The sequence below is a fragment of the Orussus abietinus genome, unplaced genomic scaffold, assembly GCF_000612105.2.
Source record: "Orussus abietinus isolate OABI.00-Male unplaced genomic scaffold, Oabi_2.0 scaffold564, whole genome shotgun sequence".
In the NCBI taxonomy this organism is placed as follows: domain Eukaryota; kingdom Metazoa; phylum Arthropoda; class Insecta; order Hymenoptera; family Orussidae; genus Orussus; species Orussus abietinus.
Window position 1 is genome coordinate 28,712 of NW_019394778.1, and position 25,683 is coordinate 54,394.

The following is a 25,683-nucleotide window of genomic DNA, read 5'->3' on the forward strand; positions in this document are numbered from 1 at the left end:
AAAAACTATGAACTTCGCTGCTGTGAACCACTATTTTTAATTTGTATCCTTTGTATCTTTCAGTGTTCACAAACTCATCTTAAGAAAATGTGAAATTTCATTGGTTGAAAACAGTTATGCCGAATAGGGCATTGTCGCTAGCGTAACGATGTCGTTAGCTCATTTTGTATCGATAGGGTGTCGCTAGGAGCAGTTACAGAATACGCCATTCGTTAAGCTGTCGGTAGAACAAGCGACGACCATCGGTAACGTAACGATAACGACAGTTGTCGTTACGAGTTAGAGAATAGGCCTACTGGCCAGAAATATGTTGCACCACCACTGAGGGGAACAGGTGGCAAGTGCGTTAGCTGTCCGCATCCTCCACCGGAGGGCAGCACAGGACGCGAACGCGCGACCCTGCCCGTGAGCAATCTCCCAACTCATCTATGGTTTCAGTGGCCTCTATGGACATTTTTGTTGTCTTGGTCTTTACCAACGTGAGAGAACCGGCTTGTGAGCGATCTTGCTGTCTCGTACTGAGTCAGTTCCTTAATTTCACCGGGTAGTTTATGCCTGTTTTTGAATTCATCGAAAGATGTACAGAATAGTGAATTTTTATTAGTGTTTGTTGGATTTAATTTTTCATTTGTTGAAGCATCATGGCAGCCTTCGAAGGTACTTTTTCCAGTTTTGCTTCGTATTTTGTTATGTGAAAAAGTTATTGAAATGCAAAACCCATAGATCATAAACTCATGTATAAATTGAAATCAAACATCAAATATTCCATCGTTGTCAAAGTAATCAAAATGGCGCTTTTCAATTAAATTTTACAATTAACAACACATTAAATTTGATATAGTAGATTAAGTTGACCCAAATTATGAGACAATTATTGATTTTGATTCATTGTGGAACAAGATTGACTGTAGTCATTTTATATCTGTTCTTTTAGAGTTTAAAGGCAACACTGGTTGTATGCATTGCAGTGTGTTGAATCTTACGTTCATGTACAATTTGTGTAGTGATGTATAATTCTTACTCGGTACAAGGAATGAAATGGAGCAGAATTAAAATTTTTATTCCAGTTGATACCTGAATTTCCTTTGCATCTTATTTCACTAGCGATAACAGGAAAGGTGGAATTTGTTATTAAAAGTTAGCAGAATCTTTGGAGATATTACCAGTAATAGATTTCGGCCAGACAGAAACACCGATAAAGCTAAGGATTAATTTATATCAGAGTGCCTTACTCAAACTGAAATAAAATGTTTTTATTTAATTTGTGTAAAATAACATGTTGAAGAAATTAAAATACTGATTTATTCCTTAATAACTCGTTTAATACCAGACATTCCAGTGGCTGGTCAAATGACTGATTTTAAATGGTATCGATACCATTTAAAACGATAAAAGTGTTATAAATTATCGGTACATTTAGTGTTCATACTACTTTGAATATATATTTTATATTCATAACTTATACAAAGATCATATTTTAGGTAAATTTAAAAGAAGTATTAAAAGTAGTGAACACTGTCCGTGTTGTATTGGTCGTCAATGTACACTGGTGGACAAGAATGCCTTCCCATTATGCATTGCCATTACCGTATCTACAAAGAAGGCATTCGTGCCTACCGCTGTATAGCCTAGGTTTGTATTTTCATTTATGCTGCAAGTTATTTTAATCGAATTGGAATAAAATTAATGTGCATATGACATTTTATTTCAGTTTAACTAAAATAATTTGGAGCATAAATTAAAATACAATCCTAGATTGTGTATCAATAACTAATGTAGTTAAACAGTGAATTGCTCAATATTTATTTTATTTTCATTACCTTTGCGATGGGTTTACATTGAATAAATATAAAAGAACCAAAATGTAGTAAGGAGTCTGAATTATACTTGTCATCGGTGCACAATGTGTAGTTTATTAATTCCTATATGTACCAGTAGTATGGGATGGGTGATCTACTTCCTTTCAGTACCGTTAGATGGTGGAATCGTTGAAAACCTGGCACTGCATCCTGCTCGCTCGCGCGGCGTTACCACTCGGCTATGCACTAGTTGCGAGGACAACTAACTCCACTGTCTAATATTCTACGAATCACATTCCTTTGAACCCAAGAGGTAATTTACCCTTCGAATGTATCGGATGGTACCTGATCGTATTCTTTTATTAATTTTAATCGTTAAAGTCCTTTAAGTCCTTTAAGTCCAAGAAAGTCGTACAAAGCTGGTTTTAAAATGAGATTATACATCATTTTATTAAAGGGTTGTTACAACCCTTAGAATTCGTTTTTCGAAAAAAACCAAAATATGCTTTTTTTTGTATTGTTCTGGTCTATAAATTAACCAAGTTTCATTTGGATAGAGCAATTACTGCTCGCGTAAGGGGTAAAAGAAGTATTCAAAGGGGTGGCTCACCCCGTAAAAATGAATTTTTTCGAAAAATTCCAAATGCATGTTTCATAATTCTTCATTCCCTACATTTTGACGGTTGTTTCATGAAAATCGGTCGAGTGCTTCTATATGAAACAGCCAACTCACCCCCTTGCACGGCCAACTTTGAAGCCTGATTTCACCCCCTAAAAGTGTTTATCCGCCGATAAAAAAAAACACGGGTCCCTTAGATTTTAGTCCTCTATAACATATTTAAAAATGAACAAAATCGGAGGGGGACACCTCAGGTACCTTCCTTGTAAGATGCCGGGGCGATGCTGGCCACGCGGCTGTTCAGTCGAATCTAGATTTTAGGACCCAAGTTGAGAAACATGAATGTCCCGGAGAGAGTTTAGAGAGGCAGAGTTTTGAAAGGAAGTCATGGATAGCTGTATTGTGTCAACGAATTGAATTTTACCATGCAGCGGATTGATCAAGGAAATTTGAGGAAAGGGAAGTTTTCTGCAGTTCCATAGGCGTGAGTGGGGACTGCATATGCGGGTGTCGCTCGAGGATTTCGGAGAAGAACTAGAAGAAGAGTAAAAGGACGGAGACATAAATTGTCCTGATTGCGGACGTGGTCGAGAGGTACATAGGTCTTCTTGGGAACTTTCGAACGATATTTTCCGGATGGGTTGAAGGAGACACTTCAGGATGAAGAGAAGCGTGTAGGAACGATGCTCAAAGGAATTGAGTCGAGACGACGACCCTACCTCCAGGGGGTCGACGTCGTTGTCGACCCTTGACGTGGTGGTTGGCGCGCCGGGACGCGAAGTCTGTTTTCGGACCACGCGTGGCATACTCATTACTATTTGAGATAACGAAAATGGAAGAATTGATTTTCAGTTGAGCCCTTGCTAATTCGGCTCGAACAATCCTTTATACCGAAAATCGATGGTGGTGCTGAGTGAACATTCACTCAACACCCCACAGTGGATTCTACGTTAAGGGAAAGATTCGCAGAAAAATGAGTATGCAGCATTTTGGTGCTGTTTTAGTGCTCTAGAAATACCCAAGAGCCAGATCCGAAACACCACCCTTTTCACCCCAAAACTACCCCTCATCGTATAAGTGCCAAGAGAGAAGAGATAGAAATAATAACATTTTGCATGTTCTCTTCTCGAATTATTTTGGTGCTATTTTAGTGCTCTAGAAATATCCAAGAGCCGGATCCGAAACACTGTCCCCTTCCCCCTAAAACTACCTCCGATCGTATAGGCTCCAAGATAGAAGAGTAGAAATAGTAACACATTTTGCACGATTTTCTCTCGCATTATCTTCGTGCTATTTATGTGCTCTGGGGATACCCACGAGCCAGATTCGAAACATCACCCCTTTCACCGAAAAACTACCCCAACCGTATGGGCCTCAAGAGAGAAGGAACCGAAAACCTAATATTTCTCCTGTGATGCTCAGTCTATCGCTGCTTATTACTTTACAAGTGCGTTACATAAATTTCTGTTGTCCTGGAGTAATTTTTAGCTGTACAGGGTAAGTAAATTCGAAACCAAAGATCTGTGCAATGATTTACTTACGTTCTATTCGGAACGTATGATTACAGTTATTTATCTCTTACACTTATGCCATGTGCACTAGAATATATGTCGTTAAATTTTTACTCTGTTGTTGAATCACAGATATTTGCCGCGGCATAAATTACAAGGTGAGGTTGGACGTAACGCTTTATGTTGTATGACTCTTCTTTTCAGGTGCAATCATCGTACGAGTATTTATTAATTTATTCTAGTATACATGGAATAATTGTAAGAGATTAATCATTGTAATCATACGTTCCAAATAGGACGTAAGTAAATCATTGCACAGAACTTTGGTTTCGAACATACTTACCATGTAAAGCTAAAAATAACTCCAGAACAGCAGATATTTATGTAAGGTACTAGTAAAGTAATAAGCAGCGATAAATTAAGCAGCACAGGAGAAATATTAGGTTTTCGGTTCCTTCTCTCTTGAGGCCCATTGGGTTGGGGTAGTTTTGGGGAGAAAGGGGTGACCATCCATTTGGGCGCAAACATATTGGCGTGTAATAACCCCCTGATCCGGCGGAAGTCCACTTTTTTTACTCCACTTATAGGGGATGTATAATATCCCATTTCGAGGAGACTCAAACTGTTTTTCAGATTATTGGGATTTTCTATGACTTTTGGGATATCCGATAATAATATGCGGGCGTCACTGGTTCCAACTACATAGACGTCGAGGATGATAATATTACCTGTAATAATATTCAGTCATAAAATTAAATACTGTTTTTAAATCAATGTTTCTATGAACAGCCTAATGCCACTGTTGGAATTATAAACCTGAAGATTGAGGTTTATAAATGAAACAAAAACCAATCTATGTTTAATGCGTATAGATAACGATAAGAACCGTTGTTTGGATTAAGAGGCGACGCAGAGTCGCACCTCCACAAAGAGGGTCCAGAGAAAGAATTTAGTCATCACTGGTCCTGACCGAGATCAGCAGTTTCCCTTTTGTGGTTAGTTCGCTAGAGTGATTGGAGAAGTAAAGATGGGTCCTCCGAGCGTTAAATAAAGAATAAAGTCTTTGTTAAATGAAATACAATAAAGTGTATCATTCTAACATCCCATTTCCAATCAATTCAAATACGAGGGATGTCTCAAAAGTAAGTTCCACTATTTTCTTCAAACCGTTTGGTTGGCGGGAAACGTTTGAAATTTGGAGGGAATATTTGCCTGGGTGTAGGGCAAGCTCTGTAAAATCCCTATGCTCGTGCATTAGTCGCTAGGTCAGTCACGCCCCAGTCGCCACGGAGACCCCACTCGCTCTTACCGCCGATTGTGAAGCTCGTGGTGTTATTCGTTTTTTAACCGGAAAAAATAAAAATACGACTGAAATTCATCGCGAATTGTGTAGCGTGTACGGTGAAGATGTTATGTCAAGGTCGATGGTTGCTCGTTGGCGCCAATTATTCATTGATGGGAGAATAACATTGCACGATTGTAGGAGGTGAAATTACCGAAGCGAAACCACCGCCAACGAGTCTATATTGTTGTAGATTTACAGAACATTAATTGGATTATTGTTAAAAAAAACCATAGATATGATCCTCGAGGAGGCGTATAAAAAAATGGATCCAAGTGTTCCGCTCTATGTTCCTTGACCAAATGCCGTCCCGTCCACTGTTGGCAGGGACCGTCTTGGTCTAGCCGTATCAGTTGTTTAGGCCATGCTCATATATTGTAAACATTCTCGCCTTTCCTCGCCCATGATTCGGGGAATAGGTCCGCCCATGGACCTCCGATAAAAGCCTTGCCTCTTCGAAATATTTCCTTCACGATGAACAACGAAACGGCCGGCCCTCGACTTCACGCACTCCTAGTGTTGGCGAGCATGTTCGAAGGATCTTGGATTCCGATTGGCGCCTTACGCTTGATGAAATTCTTTATCAACTGCCTCCGAATATTGATATCCAAGGTACCAGAGAGAAATGGAGAGAGGGACACAAGGTTCCGGTTAAAAAACGAATAACACCACGAACTTCACAATCGGCGGTACGAGCGACTGGAGTCTCATTGTTTTTAACCGGAACCTTCTGTTCCTCTCTCTATCTCTCTCTGGTACCTTGGATCTCAATATTCGGGGGCAGTTGATAAAGAATTTCATCAAGCGTAAGGCGCCAATCGGAATCCAAGATCCTTCGAACATGCTCGGCAACAGGTGCGTAAAGCTGGCACCCCCACCTTTACAGAATTCAAATTTCTTTGTCTTAACATTTTGTGCTCTTTATGTGCTACATTCGCAAATTTTGTGCTAGCTCGGTTTTTGGAAAAAAATTCAATTTTTCTTCTCGGCAACACTCGGAGTAAGTGAAGTCGAGGGCCGGCCGCTTCGTTGTTCATCGTGCAATGTTTTTCTCCCATCAATGAATAATTGGCGCCAACGAGCAACCATTGACCTTGACATAACATCTTCACCGTACACGCTAAACAACTCGCGACGAATTTCAGTCGCATTTTAATTTTTTCCGGTTAAAAAATGAATAACACCACGAGTTTCACAATCGGCGGTAAGAGCGAGTGGAGTCTCCATGGCGACTGCGGCCTGACTGACCTAGCGATGAATGCACGGGTATAGGGACTTTACAGGACCTGCCCTACACCCAGACAAATATTCCCTCTAAATTTCAAACGTTTCCCGCCAACCAAACGGGTTTAAAAAAATAGTGGAACTTACTTTTGAGACACCCCCCGTATAATCATTTCGATCGAGATAACGTAATCCATTGGACCGGTTCTTTAAGTCAAAGAGATACTAAAAGATAAGCTACATTTTGAATAACTTTACCTCTAGGAATTTTACGAATACAGTACGAAAACAAAAAATCATTTCCTTGAATAGCTGTGGAATCTTTCTTCGACATGCTATTGCACGTATACCTAATTCTTCATATACTTCAAAATCCAGTTCAAAGCTTCGCGTTGCACGGACAGTGATGGTTAGGTGTTTATGAATATGATGTCACTTAATCCGATATGATCGGTTAATCCCTTACCTTAAAATGGTATATTTACGTCATTTTCTCTATTTTTACTCGGATATTTTGTGCTATGGCAGCCTTTAACCAAGCAATAGCGATCCATTTTCCTTAAACGCGAATCTATTTCGTTGTGAATTTAAATTAGAACTTCAGGTATACGAAAGGAATTTAGTCATCACTGGTCCTGACCGAGATCAGCAGTTGCCCTTTTGTGGTTAGTTCGCTAGAGTAATTGAAGAAGTAAAGATGGGTCCTCCGAGCGTTAAATAAAGAATAAAGTTTTTGTTAAATTAAATACAATAAAGTGTATCATTCTCACATCCCATTTCCAATAGCCACGCTGAGCTCAAGCTCAGGAAGAGTTTTTGTCATCAGTTGACGCTGCGTGTTCTCGCGCATGCGTATTTGGCTGGAAATTCTACCTAATTGCTAGATTGAAATATATTACATACGATGTGATCTTATGATATTTACTTGATGATTCTATCGTATATAAAAATACAAAAGAATTCTTACGTACCCGTAGTTACACAAAATTTGAATTTGAAATTCCTCTTCAATTTTACAGAGATGGGTGTTCTGCCGGAAATAGCGAAAGCCGTAGAAGATATGGAATGGATGTAAGTAGTCAAGTGCCGTAAAATCACGAAGTAAGGTAGAATCTCTAAGAAAGCGCTGTTTGTATAGGTTACCAACTGATGTCCAAGCAGAGGCTATTCCTTTGATCTTGGGTGGCGGAGATGTTTTAATGGCGGCGGAAACTGGAAGTGGTAAAACTGGAGCCTTCTGTTTACCGATCTTACAAATCGTTTGGGAAACATTGAAGGATATTGAGTCCGGAAAAGGAAGAAAATCCACCCAAGTGCAACAATGTATTTATTAGAGAATTTCCTAGTTTGCTATGAAAGTCTTCCCTACAGAGTTTTTGATCATTGTTTTCACTGCAGTTTATACCCTTAACTATTGAAAAACAAATCTATTGTTTAAGTTTTTACTTTTTTAAAATTAATTAAGGGGTATGGCAGCGGGTAGTGGGTATAAAATCATGTGCATATTCAACCATTTTTTTGTTGTATAAAAAAGTAATTTATTTACAAAACTAATTACAGGTATACGATAACATATTTAGTGTATGTATCAAAGTATCAAAAATAGTTTTCTTTATTCATTTTCTTATGCAAAATGGCCGACAACTCCTATTTGCCTTTTTCACCTTTTTCCGAGGCGTTCCACGGCGTGACATTTGGCGTCCACAATTTTTTACCTAGAACAAAACAAAACAATTCTCGTTAATCTACATAAGAATACCTAGGTAAGTACATATGGAATTTTAAAAATATTAATTTTTTTCGAAAATGGCAGGTATTTGAAGTTAACAGGTGAATTTCCAGTGACAAATTTCGTATAAAACTGCTCACAAAATGGAAAGTTTTTAATTAATCAAAAATTCCGTATGTACTTCTCTGCGAAATACAATTACAATGATGATTTAAAAATTTGAAGTCAATCGGAAGAAATTTGTCGAAGTTACTTATCACGCGAATTAGAAAAATGCGTTTAAAGTTTGACGTGTAACTTTTTTGTTGTTAAATTTGAAGAATCGAATCAAAACAAATTTTTACCTTTAGTCTGCTATGCCAGCTCCATAAAGTTGGCCTTCTAAGGCAAGATTTCCCTCCTCTTCAGCTTTCCTACGCACAGATACGGACAGTACGCACAGTTTTCTTTGCTACAGCAATTGCTTTGACAAGTTTATTATAAAAGGAATGGTATATCGGCCGCGGCAATTCCATGAAGGCATAAAACTGTTCTATACCATTCAAACCTACATCTAATAATCGCATTGCTAAGGTGATTCTGCGATTAATTTCGTACCCATTTCTCACACAAGGGCAATTAGGTATTTTCATGCCTTCTGGGGCCCTAATTCCCCCCGCGCCATCTGTGATTTCCAGGTCAATTAAATTTTCACTCCGAGACCTCGTATTACCATCGTTTTAGCAAAGAAGCGCATACAACACTTTTTTTGCCATCTGTGATTTCCAGGTCAATTAAATTTTCACTCCGAGACCTCGTATTACCATCGTTTTAGCAAAGAAGCGCATACAACACTTTTTTTGCCTTTATCCCGTTCAAATGTGAGTTTATCGACTATCAAAGTGTTCTAAATTGTCGTAAAATTGTCCTGACCCTTTCGATTCTCATATCAGAGCCTTCGATAATTGTATACTGATCGAAATATGAGAGATCGACGCCATTTTGGTTCTGGTCTGGGCTGAATTAAAAAATTTGTTTACAAAATCCAAATTTTCAATGTGTCAGGACAATTCTTAGATGATCAGGAGTGATGTAGCAAAGTTGCCAACAGTTTGGTCCAACACCCTTAAAAAAAAGTGTTGTATTCGAATTGACTGATTTGAAGAGTGTTTCACTTCACCTTAACCTCTTCACTTACAATATCGTGTGAGAGGCTTGGTATATCAAACGGGCCTAACGTGAACAAAACATGTGAGAGACGTGGTATGCCAATCGGGCCAAACGTAAACAAAACGTATGAGAGACGTGTGAGACTTTGAACGTTCAGGCAAACCGTGAAATGGCCCGATGTATGACCGACATTTTTCTTGTTTATAGCACGCGCTATTGGAATTTAAATCGTAAGGCAAGGGGTTAAGGTGAAGTGAAACCCCCCTCAAATCAGTCGATTCGAATACAACACTTCTTTTTAAGGGTATTAGACCAAACTGTCCGAAACTTTGACACGCCACTCCTGATCACCTAAGAATTGTCCCGACATATTCAAAATTTGGATTTAGAAAAACAATTTTTTAACTCAGCCCAGTTCAGTACCAAAATGGCGTCGAGCTCTCATATTTCGATCAATATACAATTATCGAAGGCTCTGATATGAGAATCCAAAGAGTCAGGACAATTTTACGACAATTTAGAACACTCTGGTAATCGATAAACTCGCATTTGAACAGGATAAAGGCAAAAAAGGTGTTGTATGCGCTTCTATGCTAAAACGATGGGAATACGAGGCCTCGCAGTGAAAATTTAATTGACCTGGAAATCACAGATGGCGCAGGGGGTCCCTCTGCAGTCAATTAGGGCCCCAGAAAGCTTGAATCCAGAGGATTTCTGGAGTTTTACTTCGATTTCTTGATATTTATTGTACGAAAACGACAAGTGTAGTATGCCATTTGGTACAATATTCAATGTAATTCGACACAGCTGTCCATATAAAAACGAACGTAGGTATTTAGAAAAATCTTCTTTATCAACGTTGATCAACTTCCTCGACGTGTTTCACTTCACCTTAAGGTCCCCGAACTGTCCCCGTTCAGTTAATTTTCGATGTCTCCAGACTTTCATAGCAACATAGTTTCGTGTATGAATGTGTCGTTTATTGTTCATTAATTTCATGAAATATCCGTAGCTTTAAACTGGGGGTTGAGCCTGTTCGACAGAGGTAAAGCGTTAGCTATTACTCCTGATGGCTTGCGTTGTCAAAGCCGAGAGCAACGGGAATGGCACGGTTGCAGAGCAAACAAGGGGGTGCATGGTAATGGCAAATTTTTCTATGAAGCTATTGTCACTGACGAGGGCTTGTGTCGAGTTGGTTGGTCAACGTCTCAGGTAATCCTTAATATCTGTTACTAATCCTAGCAAATGACACATTTGGTGTTAACGTTTCCATGGCGGACGGCATGTACAAGTGACTTAGGTTGCCGGCGGTTTTTCACGGAAGTCGCGTATATACGCTGAGAGAAAAGTCTAGTTAAATTAACTAATTTTTAACTAGTCTTCATAGTTCAAACAGGACTTGGATACTTTTTATAGCAAAATCAATTTTTTTCTTAACTAGGAAATCTGGTAACGGTAACTATATTTTTTTACCTTTTGGGAGCAGTAAAATGAACAATTCTACATTTACTATCCTTTCCTAGAAAGAATAACAAAACTTTTTACTAATTATATAGCAAAATTTCACATTATTATTGTTAACGTAACGATATATTATCGCATATTTTACATGCCCGGATAGTATTTTTAATTGTTGTGATTAATTCTGTTAATTATTATATCTTTTTCCAAAAATAATTTTTGGAAATTATTGACATTCACTCTATAAAATATGATAGAACGTATTAAACGTATTACATATATATGGACCGACATTAATGCAATGTTATGATTCCTTTATAACTCACATAAAAAAAATGCATTGAACTTAAAAATTACCTTTTCGAAAATTTCTGGTGGCTGTTCTTTTTTGTAACTGTGGTCGCTTTCCTCAATCCACATAAAGTCTGACTGGTGTAAATAGTGAAACTAAGGTATTGTACAAGATAACTCGGAATGGAATTTTCTTGACATCATTTTGATTACTATGTTGCAAAATTAAAGTCGAAAAAAAATATTTCCAGTGAAAGTCGTTCCTTTTTTCATATAACGTTGCAATAAGAAGGATCTTCTGTTAAAGAAATAAAACTGACTCTGAAATGACCTTCAAATAAACAATTAATTTAACATTATACGTCCCTCTTAAAGTTAAGAAACTATTATTTGACATTTTTTTCTATAAAATGCTTTTTGCACCAGTGCGACATAACCTCAATGGAGTTTACACCTCGCAATTACACTTTAGAGATATATTGGTGTCTCAAGTTAAATGTCACATTCGATAAACTTCAATTTAAATGGTAATAACTCGAAAAGTAAGGCCCATTCGAATGTATACGTAGACACGTGTTTTCTTATTTTTATTGTATTAGATAGTCGGGAAAGGCATGACGCATTTATCAATCACCATCTGTACGAAAATTCGTCGTGACTTCCTCGACAACCTAATAGATTAATGTTTGGGATACGCACCGCGGAGAAAGTCCGTCCGCCAGGACCGCACATGTCGCTCAAGCGTTTTCCGAATTTGGCTGTCTTTTGGGCAAGGGCGGCCATAAGTTAACTCCAATGACCAACATAAATCAGTGAGAGTCCTCGAGGAGGGTTAAACTCAGCGAGGGCCTCTTTACTGGTTTATTGCCTGATGACGGAGACGTGCTCGAAAAATTCTACGAAGTTTTAGACAACCCTCTTCAGGGAATTTATGGGCGCACTTCTGCGAACTACCCTGCAAGCGGAAAACTGCTCGGCGACAATGTTGCTCCCCACCCGAAGGCAAGACGCAGGCGAAGTGTCTTGCTTAACAACCAAAAAACGCCAGTTCAACTCAGGCTTCGGTTAACTCAGGACGTCACTCGGGACGCTCCTTTACTTCGGCTTTTCACGGCTTTTCACGGCTAGGCTCATAAAGCTTTGATAGCCTCTCTCAGTTAGCTTAAATTCTTGCGCTAGTCCGCAAACAAAGACGGACACTTGTTGGTTTGAATCACACGCGTAATCGATAATTAGAACATTTCATTTCGCGGATCTCGATCGAATTCACGTTCGGTTAGAATCTCGCCCTTTCGGTCTTGTACAACCTCGTACAGAACAATTAACCTGTATAAAGCTAAATAAAATTCAATCTCGATTAATGTGACTTTTCCTTGTTAGCTTTAAGTAAATTAGGTTAATAAGATTGATTGTGAGGGATACGGTAGGTAGTTTAAACGTTTTTGATTTTATAGGCTTCTTTAGACCTTGGAACTGACAAATTTGGTTATGGTTTTGGCGGCACTGGAAAGAAATCGAATGCGAAACAATTTGATGACTATGGCGAACCTTTTGGGATGCACGATGTTATTGGTTGTTTACTGGACTTAACTATTGGTGAAATACGATATCTGAAGAATGGAACCGATTTAGGGCGAGCCTTCACCCTAAATGAACAGCAGAAATCACAGACCTTTTTTCCTGCCGTTGTGCTAAAAAATGCCGAGATGTCGTTTAATTTCGGTGCTCAGCCTTTTAAGCATCCTCCACCAAGTGGATACATTGCTGTATCCGCCGCCCCAAAGGATCTGATAAAACTAAATCCAGTGAATTGCAGTCAAGGCCAAACATCCGAAGGAAATGGCAAGCCGACCAGTAATGCACCACAAGCAATTATTATCGAACCCTCCCGTGAACTGGCAGAGCAGACATTTCAACAATTACAAAAGGTAAATTTATATATTTTTTTCAGCTCAGATCAAATCATTTTTCTATCATTAAATTGCATTAACCATACCTGAATTAATTTTTCCTTGACTTTTTCGAGATATAATATTCTGCCTTGTTTAATATGTTCTGCCCGGCTAGTTTGTCGGGCAGTTGTTGCATAAATCCCGATTGTTCTTGCAAGTAGAATTGCAAAATGGGATATTCATACAACTGCTCACGTGAAGAAGGAAGGTACCCGAATGAAGAGTGAGACTGTCGTGAACAAAACAACTTAAATTTATTATAATATTAAATACACGAATGACTTATTGAATTTTGTCAGCTCTTCACGCGTGAATAACGATAACGGTTGCAGAGATGATGGTGAAGGCTGACGAGAGACGTTGAATTATCGGGAGACGGAGACTGACTGACTTACAGCAAAAATACAGAATTCCTCCTCCGGTTGCATTACATTTTTTGAGGAGGTGGTAGCATATTTCTTGCATAGCGATTGGCTGACTGATTTTAAGAAGGGCGGTTAAAATCGAATAGTCAGCCTCGTGATTGGTTGGTAGCTGTCCAATACGGTTGGGTGAAAACGGAACATTTCTAGTTGCCGTGCAGATGGAAAAACATGCTGTATGCCCGTGTGCATGTTGCGCGCACCTGTTAGCGGTAAAGTTAAAGATGGTATGACGGTAAAGAATAGGGACGGTCAACCCGAGAAAATTCTAAAGAACCCTAAATTTCCGCGCTGGGACGTACAGGGCAATATTATCGTATCGTAGAAAACTAAAATTTACGAACCGATTTCGAAGTCAGGAAATTGCTAAATTGGTAAATGGCCCGATGGCCCCAAGCAGGCAGTAAGTCCCTTTCTGGGAATTTGTCTGACATTTCAAAGTCCGCGATGAATTTACATACATGAGTGTCGCGCACGGAACATAATACATGCCCTCAGGGTTACATGAACATTCGTTCCTCTTACCACTTTTTTTTTTTCGTGGAGAAAACGTCTACACACCACCGCCCCCGGGGGAGAGCGGGCGTAATGTGGGACTCACACCTACTAAAAACCGCACGATGGTTGCCATCGGCGCGTCGGAGGGGACCATGCGATCAGGTTTCCTGCAACCGTGGTCCCTTCGTGCTTCTCCTGACTTTCGGGTCCCATCCCATGCGCGCGTTGTTTTATTCACCAAATTTCTTCGTTTCCGTTAAAGATTCTATTATAAATAAGTTAGTCAGTCCTAATGTAAGAAATTCTACAGTTTAAGGTGAACTTGAAGGATCCAAAAGTTAAGGAGCTCCTGGTCATCGGAGGTGTAAATATAAAGGAACAAATTTCTATATTAAATTCTGGCGTTGATATTGTTGTTGGTACACCTGGCCGCTTGGAGGATCTTGTTCAGAGTGGTTATTTATCACTAACTCATTGCAGGTAAGTGTATTTCAAGTTGTCGTTATTATGTGAACTTTATAATACAGTTGTGGATATGAATATATTTTAGCAGATGGGGGATAACATGTTCTTTAATTAGGGGCTTTAAAAGATAAACTACTTAAGGGGGGAGATACGTTTAAGACTATGTTTTTTTAGTGATATCCCTGAACTTTTTGGCATCGACCTGCCATCTCGCCTAGTTTGGTTAGATCACTAGGCCGCCTTAGGGATGTTCGATTCCGATTCGATTCTTTCAAAAATCGATTTTTTTGCTGAAAGAATCGATTTTTAGAATCGATTCTTTACAAAAGTGCGTCACGACGCTGAGTTTCAGTAGCCAATCTTGTCGTAGCGACCTACGAGGGGAGAAATTCGCTTCGCTCATTGGTTGCTGTAGGTCGCTACGACAAGATTGGCTACTGAAACTCAGCGTCGTAACGCACTTTTGTCATAACACTACCTGAATTTCAACAGCCAATCAGAACCTCTCATTTATTCCGTCGACCATCTCGGCCGGAAATATCGGCCAAAGGGAAAGCTAGAGAAGACATATAATTGCTATATAAACTGCTAATAATTGTTTAGTTTTTTTGTACAACAGTCATTTCATTTTCATGGATGGCTTTCGACACGTAAAAATGTATTAATTAAATTTGTGTTAATTATATATGAAAAATTTCCGATTTTTTGGATTGATTATTGCAGAATCGATTCTTTGGATTCCGATTTTCAAGAGAATCGATTCTTCATGATCCGATTCAAGAATCGATTCTTCTAAGAGAATCGAACATCCCTAGGCCGCCTAATTAGAGCGATCGCCCACTAAGGGCAGCAGGACCCCCGAATTCGGGGCCCCGCGCGCTGTCCATAAGCCTGTGAAAATTATATTTGCGCGCCCGATGCGCCCGGCGCCTGTACACTGCTGAGTATCTCGCAAGTTTTACATACATTTTAATATAATACAAAGCTTATTATAATGTTTGCCAGCGGGACTCCTCCCCGCTCCGGCACCCAGAATCCATTGTGACGTGCAAAGACTTTTGCAACGTCACAATATATATATAAGCTGATTTTCATATCACCTTAAGGACACGTGAAAGACGTTCAGAAATTTAATATAATTAATATTTNTTAGAGCCTTCGATAATTGTATATTGATCGAAATATGAGAGCTCGACGCCATTTTGGTTCTTGTCTGGGCTGAGTTAAAAAATTTTGTTGAAAAATCTAAATTTTCAATGTGTCAGGACAATTTTTAGATGATCAGGAGTGACGTGTCAAAGTTTCGGACAGTTTGGTCTTTTACCCTCAAAAGAAAATTTTGTATTCGAATCAACTGATTTGAAGGGGGTTTCACTTCACTTTAATACAAAGAAATAAACTTGCGGCAAACGTACTTACTGGAGTATAGATTTTCCATCAATTTCAAGGACATCTTACCCACTTAAGTTTAGTTCTATATCGACCTTCATAATTTGTATACTAAATCTGAACTGTTCGTATAATTTGGTTACAGGTTTTTTGTGTTAGATGAAGCTGACGGTTTACTTAAGCAAGGATACAGCGAAATGATTGATCGATTATACAATCAAATGCCGAAAATTACGTCCGACGGCAACAGATTGCAAATGATAGTGTGCTCCGCTACATTGCACGATTTTGATGTTAAGAAAATGGCAGTAAGTATAAAAATGAAGTATGCGTTCTACGGACTTTTTCTTCAGCATATTTCTCCGTTTTAATTATTTAGGGCCGATTGATGCACTTTCCGACGTGGGTAGATCTGAAAGGTGAAGATGCTGTCCCAGATACAGTTCATCATGTTGTTGTGATGGTCGATCCTCAGAAGGATAAATTATGGCAAAATTTGAGATGTCACATCCAAACTGATGGTGTTCACAGCAGAGATGATGTACGACCTGGCAACAACACTGCTGGTAAATTAGATATCATATTTTTCTTTCGTCCCTTGTTTTTGTGCAACACCCCCGGCCTTTCGCATTCTGCAAACCGAAATTCTACAGACCCGTGTCACATGCTGCGAGGCATGAACGCGCGCGCGTGTCGCCTTAAGGCGAAGTGAAACACCCTTCAAATCAGTCGATTCGAATACAACCCTTTTTTTTAATGGTATTAGACCAAACTGTCCGAAACTTTGACACATCGCTCCTGATCATCTAAGAATTGTCCTGCCACATTCAAAATTTGGATTTTTTAACAAAATTTTATAATTCAGCCCAGACCAGAACCAAAATGGCGTCGAGCTTTCATATTTCGATCGATATACAATTATCGAAGGCTCTGATATGAGAATTGAAAGGGTCAGGACAATTTTACAACAATTTAGAACACTCTGGTAATCGATAAAATCGCATTTGAACAGGATAAGGGCAAAAAAAGTGTTGTATGCGCTTCTATGCTAAAAGGATGGTAATACGGGGTCTCGGAGTGAAAATTTAATTGACCTGGAAATCACAGATGGCGCAGGGGGTCCCTCTGCAGTCAATTAGGGCCCCAGAAAGCTTGAATCCAGAGGATTTCTGGAGTTTTACTTCTATTTCTTGATATTTATTGTACGAAAACGACAAGTGTAGTATGCCATTTAGTACAATATTCAATGTAATTCGACACAGCTGTCAATATAAAAACGAACGTCGGCAACGTAGGCATTTAGAAAAATCTTTATCGACGTTGATCAAGTTCCTCGACGTGTTTCACTTCACCTTAATTCCTTTATTTTTTGCCTTTCTATCGACTAAAATAAAATACTATCGAAAAATCAAATACTATCGACGTGTAATTACATACATATATGGCAATTTTCATATTATGTTGCTGATTCCCGAAACTAAATCATAATTTTATATTTAATTCTATTGGTAATCTATTCATTATGTGGTGAATGTTTTAATGTAATAATTACACCTTGTTATTAATTTCAGAGACACTCTCAGAAGCGATTAAAATACTTAAAGGGGAATATTGCGTTCGTGCTATTAAGGAGTTAAAAATGGATCGAGCCCTTCTGTTTTGTCGAACAAAACTAGACTGTGACAATTTGGAACGCTACCTAAAGCAAATGGGCGGAAGTCAGTTTTCGTGTGTTTGCTTACACGGTGACAGGAAACCCGCAGAACGCAAGTCCAATTTGGAAAAGTTTAAAAAGCAAGAAGTTAAGTTCCTGATATGCACCGACGTGGCCGCCAGAGGATTAGATATAACTGGTTTACCATTCAGTAAGTTCTTAAAGATAAGCTAATGTCACTTTATAAAGAATATATTTATAAAACAAAGTTTATTTCGTTTCCACGTATTTTCTTTGCTTTTTTTACGTAACAATTAGGTTATATTCCGCTGTTTATTTTCAATTTGTAATTGTTCCTTAACTAAATTCATAAAAATACACGTGTTTTAAGTTAGTCACAGTGGGATACCTTTTATTCGAGTGTCACTAAAGTAGAATGAACTCTAGTAGCACAGAATAATTTCTAAATATTTTTTTCTAATCTTTGTTAAGTAACTCAAGCAACAGATTCTTTAAGATGTGTAGATTTCATTTGAAGATATCTAAAATATTTATTGAAAATCTCAACGACATATTGAGTTTGAGTAATTACAATAGTTTAAATAATTACAATAACCCAGCATTGCAATGTAAATTAATTACAGTGATCAACATTACTTTACCGGACGAGAAATCGAATTACGTACATCGCATAGGAAGAGTAGGCAGAGCTGAAAGGATGGGACTGGCTATCTCATTAGTTAGTAGCGTTCCAGAAAAAGTTTGGTATCATGGCGAATGGTGTCCTTCACGAGGAAGAAATTGTACCAATACGAGACTAACTACGGAGGGAGGTTGCTGCGTCTGGTACAACGAACCACGGGTAAATTTACAAAGTATCAGAAATTATATGTACAATTAAGGTGAAGTGAAACACGTCGAGAAACTTGATCAACGTCGGTAAAGAAGATTTTTCTAAATGCCTACGTTGCCGACGTTCTTTTTTATATTGACAGCTGGGTCGAATTATGTTGGGTATTGTACCAAATGACATATTCCACCTGTCGTTTTCGTACAATAATTATAAAGAAATCGAAGTAAAACTCTAGAAATCCTCTGGATTCATGCTTTCTGGAGCCCTAATTGACTGCAGAGGGACCCTCTGCGCCATCTGTGATTTCCAGGTCAATTAAATTTTCACTCCGAGACCTCGTATTCCCATCGTTTTAGCAAAGAAGCGCATACAACACTTTCTTTGTCTTTATCCCGATCAAATGCGAGTTTATCGATTACCAGAGTCTTCTAAATTGTCGTAAAATTGTCCTCACCCTTTCGATTCTCATATCAGAGCCTTCGATAATTGTATATCGATCGAAATATGTGAGCTCGACGCCATTTTGGTTCTGGTCTGGACTGAGTTACAAAATTTTGTTGAAAAATCCAAATTTTTAATGTATTAGGACAATTCTTAGATNTGGCGCTCCCCTGGAGCTGCCTCCTCCCCCTCCCGCTTTCTCTCCCTCGAGTTGGCGCTCCCCCGGAGCTGCCTCCTTCCTCGCCCTTTCTCCCGCTATGCCGCCTGAGTTGGCGCTCCTCGGGAGTTGCCTCCTCTCTCTCTCTCTCTCTCTCCCTCTCACCCTCCCCACGTCTCGTTCGCGGATAGGCGCTCTCCGGGAGCTGCCCACGGACGCCCGAACCCCCGTCGCCCACCCAGGGTCGCCGTTGACGCGACCTCCAACCAGGAAGCAACCCCGAGACTGCCCCGTACGACAACAGTTCTATGGCACTTCATCTGCTTTATTTCAGCCTATCATTTAATGAGTTCATAAATAGTTATATAGTATTAATAAATGAAACTATCGCTCCTGGAAATATGCATAAACAATAGTTCTATTTTCTTTGCACTCAGTTATCAGTCAAAATTTGTAGATATGCAATATGAATCATAATACTTATATTGTTTGCAATACTTCAAACATGAAGTATGGGGTTATACCTATATATTTTTGTTATTTTCAACCTCTACAAGAACAAGCTACTTATAAAGTGATTACAAAAAAGTCAAAGTAAAATCCAAGAAATCCCCTGGATTTATGATTTTTATCACTTATTATCCCCACAATCCTAATTCGACATACTAATCGACCGCAGAGCCATCTGTTGCATTTAATTCCAACTAAATATTGCTCTCAAGAGAACGTGTTCTACACGTGTTTCCGTCGTCTTAACACAGAATTGAACCACGATACTTCCTTTGCCTTCATCATTTTGAAATTCGTGTTTTTAAATGATTATAATGTTCTAAATTTTTGTGCGACGACCTTGACAGTCTCGTCTCTCACATCAGAACCTCCAAGAATTTGATATTGATCGAAATATGGGAGCACAACGCCATTTTGGATCTGGTCTAGGCTAAGTTAAAAAATTTTGTCCAAAAATCCTAATTTTGAATGTGTCAGGACAATTCTTAGATGATCAGGAGTTATGTGTCAAAAGGTTCCCTAAAGGAGCCCTCTAATTGGCTGACGCGTCGGGGCCCTCACTATATAAAGAGGGCCCAAAACTGAAATAAACACAGTCGGTCTCCCGAACCTTGACAGTCTCGTCTCTCACATCAGAACCTCCAAGAATTTGATATTGATCGAAATATGGGAGCACAACGCCATTTTGGATCTGGTCTAGGCTGTTAATCAATTTTTTATATAAAAAAATAAAAAATTTGAAAATGTTAGAACATTCCTTAAGAGCTCATAATTGCTGTGATAAAATTTCAACCAGTTCGATGGAATACTTTTTAAGAAATGAGTTTTATCCTAATCAACATATGAAGCGAGTTTCGCTTTACCTGAAAAATAATGCCTTTATTATTAGTGAATATGTCATTTTCAGTTAAATTAAATATTCTGATTACAGTATTTAGGAGAAATCGAGGAGCACTTGAATGTGACAATACAACAGATTGAACCTGATATTAAAGTCCCAATGAATGAATTTGATGGCAAGGTCATTTACGGACAAAAGAATTTAAATACTGGTATGTACATTCCTTAATATTATTTTAGCTTTATAATATGTTATATTATAACTATTTTGTACGTATAATGTAATTAGGGAGTGGATATCAAGGACACACTCAACAAATGGCACCAAGCGTTAACGAGTTAGCAACACTTGAATCCAAGGCACAGTTAACGTATTTGAAGAGGCACACAAAAGTCTGCTGAACTGAACGTAAATGAAAATGTTTAAAACAGAAACATCCTACTCTGCTCCAGTTTGCATCAACCGTAATATATACTTAGAATAAAACATTTAAAGATTCGTAATTTTCCCTCAATGTTGTATGTAAAATGGGTTTTTCAATAAAATACTTCGCAGATTTTATGACGATTAAATTCACAATATGATTGTAAATGAATACAAAAATGTTTAATACCATTGTTACGTCCAAAAAAACCTATCGGTAAGTAATAGAAGGAAATGGGAGAAGAGAACATCTGGAAACGCACAAGCATCCTACCCGGATGTCCAGATTCAAGCCTTTTTACCAGGTATGCTGACCCATGACTCCGAGTCGACATCTCGCGCCGGAGGTCGAAGTTAGACGTGCCTTTTCGCGGTATATTGAGTTACCCACTCAATATACCGCGAAAAGGCACGTTTAACTTCGACGATTCGATACAACTAAATCGGAGAAATTTTTCTTAAACGAGATCTCTTTGACGCCACTTTCACATCACCTTAAGGTGAAGTGAAACACGTCGAGGAACTTGGTCAACGTCGATAAAGAAGATTTTTCTAAATGCCTACGTTGCCGACGTTCGTTTTTATATTGACAGCTGTGTCGAATTATATTGGGTATTGTACCAAATGGCATACTCCACCTGTCGTTTTCAAATTTTGAATGTGTCAGGACAATTCTTAGATGATCAGGAGTTATGTGTCAAAGTTTCGGACAGTTTGGTTCTAATACCCTTTAAAAAAAAGTGTTGTATTCGAATCGATTGATTTGAAGGGGGTTTCACGTCACCTTAAGAAGTAGCAAGAAACAACAAATATATACTGTAATGGTATGCAGTTTGATCCGTGCCTATGCACCGAAAAACTGCATCCTTCGAGGGTTCGAGCCTCACGATTCCTGAGATCGAAATTAATTTAAATTCTAATATATAAAATAGAAAGAGACTGGCGAGAGAGCGAGGAGAGCGTTCACGAACGATCAGCTGAGCGCGTAAATATTATAACGAGTTGGGAGACCTGTCGCCCGAATCCGGATTTAGCGAGTTTTTCTATCGTTGGGGCCTTTGCTTCCGCACCGTTTCGCACGAATTGGCGATTTAAACTTCTCAGAAAATGATTCACTGTTCCGGATCACTTTAATTAAATTAGGTGCAATCCCAATTCTATTATCGCGTTTCCGGTTTTTCTGATGACAGCTGCAGGGAAAGGAAGGATGGGAATTTGACTCTCAGTGAGAACGGCTTATCCCGTTATCGGTGCGTTCTGTAGTTTCATCATTGAATCATCAGGATTTGGAATAATGGAATTTCAGGTTTTAGGATAAATTTAAACTGTTAAAAGTTTAGGGAAGTTAGTCCCTACTCCGTGCCCTAAGTTTGCCGATCTTCCGTTTTACTCGATCCGCGCGCCGAAATCTATTTCTAGCTCAGGGCTAGTTGACTCTAAGGGAGCAAATTTGAGGTTCCTTTTTGAACCTTGGTCTGAGAATGCTACTCGGTCTGTGGGATTGGCTGATCAGTCTAAACCAAATCTATCTTTGCTCAATGAGTTTTAATGCTTGGGCCGCGGACTATTTGGTTCCGCGAATCTATGATTCTTCCCGGAGTTATGCTCTACGGGGGTTAGTATCACTTATTCTAAATTAACCAGTCGCGGACATTGACTGGTGATTGGGTTTGGTTTGTGGAAAAAGGTGTTCGCTAGTTGGTGCAATACCAAGACCGATGGGATAAGGGAGGAAATTAGTGTGGAGGAATAAAAAGGGGTGAAGGATACAGGAATGGCGATTGTGCCAGACCTGCTGGATTGTAAGGTCCCTGTAAAAGAAAATACTCACCTGGAACATCAAGTTCCCCGATCGCAAACGGGCGAGTACGATTCCGATTACCAATTTATACGCGCTGTGATCGAGCCGAAGGTTCAGATCTAACAAGGAAAGTACCTGAGGTGTCCTCCTCCGATTTTGTTCATTTTTAAATATGTTATAGAGGACTAAAATCTAAGGGACCCGTGTTTTTTTTTATCGGCGGATAAACACTTTTAGGGGGTGAAATCAGGCTTCAAGGTTGGCCGTGCAAGGGGGTGAGTTGGCTGTTTCATATATAAGCACTCGACCGATTTTCATGAAACAACCGTCAAAATGTAGGGGATGAAGAATTATGAAACATGCATTTGAAATTTTTCGAAAAAAATCCATATTTAAGGGGTGAGCCACCCCTTTGAATACTTCTTTTACCCCTTACGCGAGCAGTAATTGCTCTATCCAAATGAAACTTAGTTAATTTATAGACCAGAACAATACAAAAAAAGTTTCATTTGGGTAGAACAATTACTGCTCGCGTAAGGGGTAAAAGAAGTATTCATAGAGGTGGGTCACCCCTTAAAAATGAATTGTTTCGAAAAATTCCAAATGCATGTTTCATAATTCTTCATCCCCTACATTTTGACGGTTGTTTCATGAAAATCGGTCGAGTGCCTCTATATGAAACAGCCAACTCACCCCCTTGCACGGCCAACCTTGAAGCCTGATTTCACGCCCTAAAAGTGTTTATCCGCCGATAAAAAAAAAACACGGGTCCCTTAGATTTTAGTCCTCTATAACATATTTAAAAATGAACAAAATCGGAGGGGGACACCTCAGGTACCTTCCTTGTAAGAGAGCGTTCGTTCGCCGAGCTTCGCGCTTGCGGTCCGCGGTCCCCTCTCCCAGGGCCTCCCTACTTGCTCGCAATTATTATCGCGCATGCTCGAATAGGGCCGAATTACTAGTCCTTATGTACAGTGGCGCATGTTAACCACCTGACCCGCTACAATACACTAGCGTTTACGATAACAATAATACTATTTTATTACATGGATCTCATTGTAGAAACCGTAAACAATTTATTTAAGAAGTGCAAGAATGCATAAAGCCTTAAAGTGCTTTAATAAGTACTTAAACATATTAAAGTGTATACACTTGTTTAGATGAATGTTTTTGATATTTGAGTTTTTTGTGCTATTAAACGAAAGCCAAATGAATAAATAAATTCTTGTATCCGCTGCGCCATTTTTGTTAGCTATATAAAAAATGCAAATGTTTTTTTTTTAACAAAAACAGTTATTTGCTTTTGATCGAAGAGAAATTGCCATTGTTTGGGTGCTTTAAGGAAAGTCAGTTTTCATAGTTATCAAATCATTTTTCCTGTTCAACGGCATGTAATACAAATGAGTAAGACATTGCAACTCCTATGCACTGAAAAGAAATGATATTATATAGGTTAAATTTGTAGTATACCAATTATTTTTAGAATTACGGAATTGAAAAACACATGTTACAAACAGATGGATCACGATAAATTTAATATGACTTGGAAAACTTACCGACTTAAAAGTTTCAAGATTTAAATTGTAAAATGGACCACCAGACAAATGGAAGGGCTTCTGAGCGCGAATGATTGTCATCTGCAGTAGACATCTCAAGTTACTCAATTCCCTGTTTGATTTATATTCTGGTAACTCCCAACAACAGAAGTAAGCTGAATCTGCTATCTGCAAGCTCTAAATTTAACGGCAAATTAATCATATGGAAAAATTGCAGGACACTTTCATACCATCATAACAAAATTGCTTTTTGAAGCAGAAAACTTTTCCTCCGAGAAAATTTTTGAAAAATTTTTAGGTGAAATTTTTTGTTATAACAGGAAGACACTTCAAATGGGCATGACGACTTTTTTCGTCATGGAAATTAGGCAAAGAAAAAAAATCCTCATTGTGAAATGAGTTGCACAAATGTTAATTCCCCGGTTAACAGGTTAATATTGAATCACATATACTGAATATTTGTACTAACCAATGTAGTGACACTGTTCGAATAGTAGCAAAAGTAGAAGAGTTGCGAGAATACGATGTAGAAATACGCTAATAGCATGCAAAGGTGAGCCACACACTCTGCGTTCATCTGAATTTTCAGAAAGAAAATATGCATTACTTATTTACAGACATATGATTATTTGAAAATAGTGTGCATTGCCTTGTGTTGCACATTCGTTACAATTATCTGACAACCGTCAACATCTGTGTTCCTACCTTAATCTGAATGGCCATCACTTCGAAGATTATGAAGCAAATTACTGCAACGGTATCTATAAATTGTAGGAACATCATAGGACTGGCAAGATCTTCTAATGCCCTGAGGAATCTGTAAAAAATAGGGATAGATATCTATAAAGATAATTAGACAATGGTACAGAGTAAAGGAAAGTGCTTAATCCTCCTGACTTGGGGGTCGAAGTCAGAAAATGCCGAAGCACATCGTGCGCTGCTCCTTGTAGGGATTCGGCTGATGTTAGGTCGGGGATCGTTTACTCGGGAGCGGTGATAGCGATTACCCGAGGATGTCGATCGGACCGGGCCTCGTGGGTTTGTTTTTGGGGACTCGCTTCCAGATGGTTGAAACCAGCCACAGACCTCGTCGAGCAAAGTAACGAACATACTTTATTTTCGATACCTCTCGGTTTTACAGGAACGACTCGTAGACTCGATCAACTCAAGGGGACTAACGTTCACCGAGAGTTACAGGTGCCTCGCACGCAGGTTACAGAATGGAGACAGTTCAAACTTCGGTAGATCAGAGAGCGAGCCCTTCGGAGCGGGCCTTTTTATACTGACCTAGGATGTTCCTAGGCGCGGAGGAGGATGCTTATTGGTGGGTTTTTAAGATCGAGGAGAGAAATGTCTCATGTGATTAGCTTGGCGACAGGTCGAAGGGGAAACAGGTGGAAAGTGTCTTTTTCCAGAGAATCTGAATGTTTGTCGTTTCCCAGGGCTGTAATCTCGTTTGGGATGCGGACGTACTCGGATAAACAAAGGGGAGATAAGAATGAGGGAGAGCATGTCTCCAGGAGCGTTTTGGAGCGCAAGATGCGTTGCCTAGTCTCTTTCTTAATATTACTTAAAATAAAATGTTAGGTAGGGACC

General features: G+C 39.0%; 1 protein-coding gene and 1 long non-coding RNA gene across 3 annotated transcripts; one reads left to right on the top strand and one right to left on the bottom strand.

Moving 5' to 3' along the window:
• The first annotated feature begins 465 nt into the window (after positions 1 to 465).
• On the top strand, positions 466 to 20,886 carry LOC105698969 (ATP-dependent RNA helicase Ddx1). Of its 2 annotated transcripts, none has more exons than XM_023433268.1 (12): positions 466 to 657; positions 7,515 to 7,566; positions 7,634 to 7,818; positions 10,386 to 10,585; positions 12,580 to 13,053; positions 14,308 to 14,477; positions 15,997 to 16,159; positions 16,231 to 16,417; positions 17,423 to 17,716; positions 18,150 to 18,367; positions 20,398 to 20,518; positions 20,596 to 20,886. In XM_023433268.1, the coding sequence occupies exons 1-12, from the start codon at positions 642 to 644 to the stop codon at positions 20,706 to 20,708; spliced, it is 2,193 nt and encodes a 730-aa protein (XP_023289036.1). In that variant the 5' UTR covers positions 466 to 641; the 3' UTR covers positions 20,709 to 20,886. The 2 variants fall into 2 exon arrangements, with proteins under 2 accessions (XP_023289036.1, XP_023289037.1); XM_023433269.1 differs by lacking the exon at positions 466 to 657 and adding an exon at positions 4,903 to 4,924.
• LOC111674104 lies at positions 8,009 to 8,859 on the bottom strand. Its single transcript, XR_002762272.1, has 2 exons — positions 8,569 to 8,859; positions 8,009 to 8,210 (listed from the first exon to the last, which is right to left on the bottom strand). It is a non-coding gene; the product is annotated as an uncharacterized LOC111674104 (long non-coding RNA).
• Positions 20,887 to 25,683: the final 4,797 nt, after the last annotated feature.

What these genes read in the sequence shown, in the direction of transcription:
- LOC105698969 (XM_023433268.1), top strand. An exon ending in TTATCACTAACTCATTGCAG is followed by an intron (nt 14,478 to 15,996) that starts GTAAGTGTATTT and finishes ATTTGGTTACAG; the next exon opens with GTTTTTTGTGTTAGATGAAG. An exon ending in TTGATGTTAAGAAAATGGCA is followed by an intron (nt 16,160 to 16,230) that starts GTAAGTATAAAA and finishes TTAATTATTTAG; the next exon opens with GGCCGATTGATGCACTTTCC.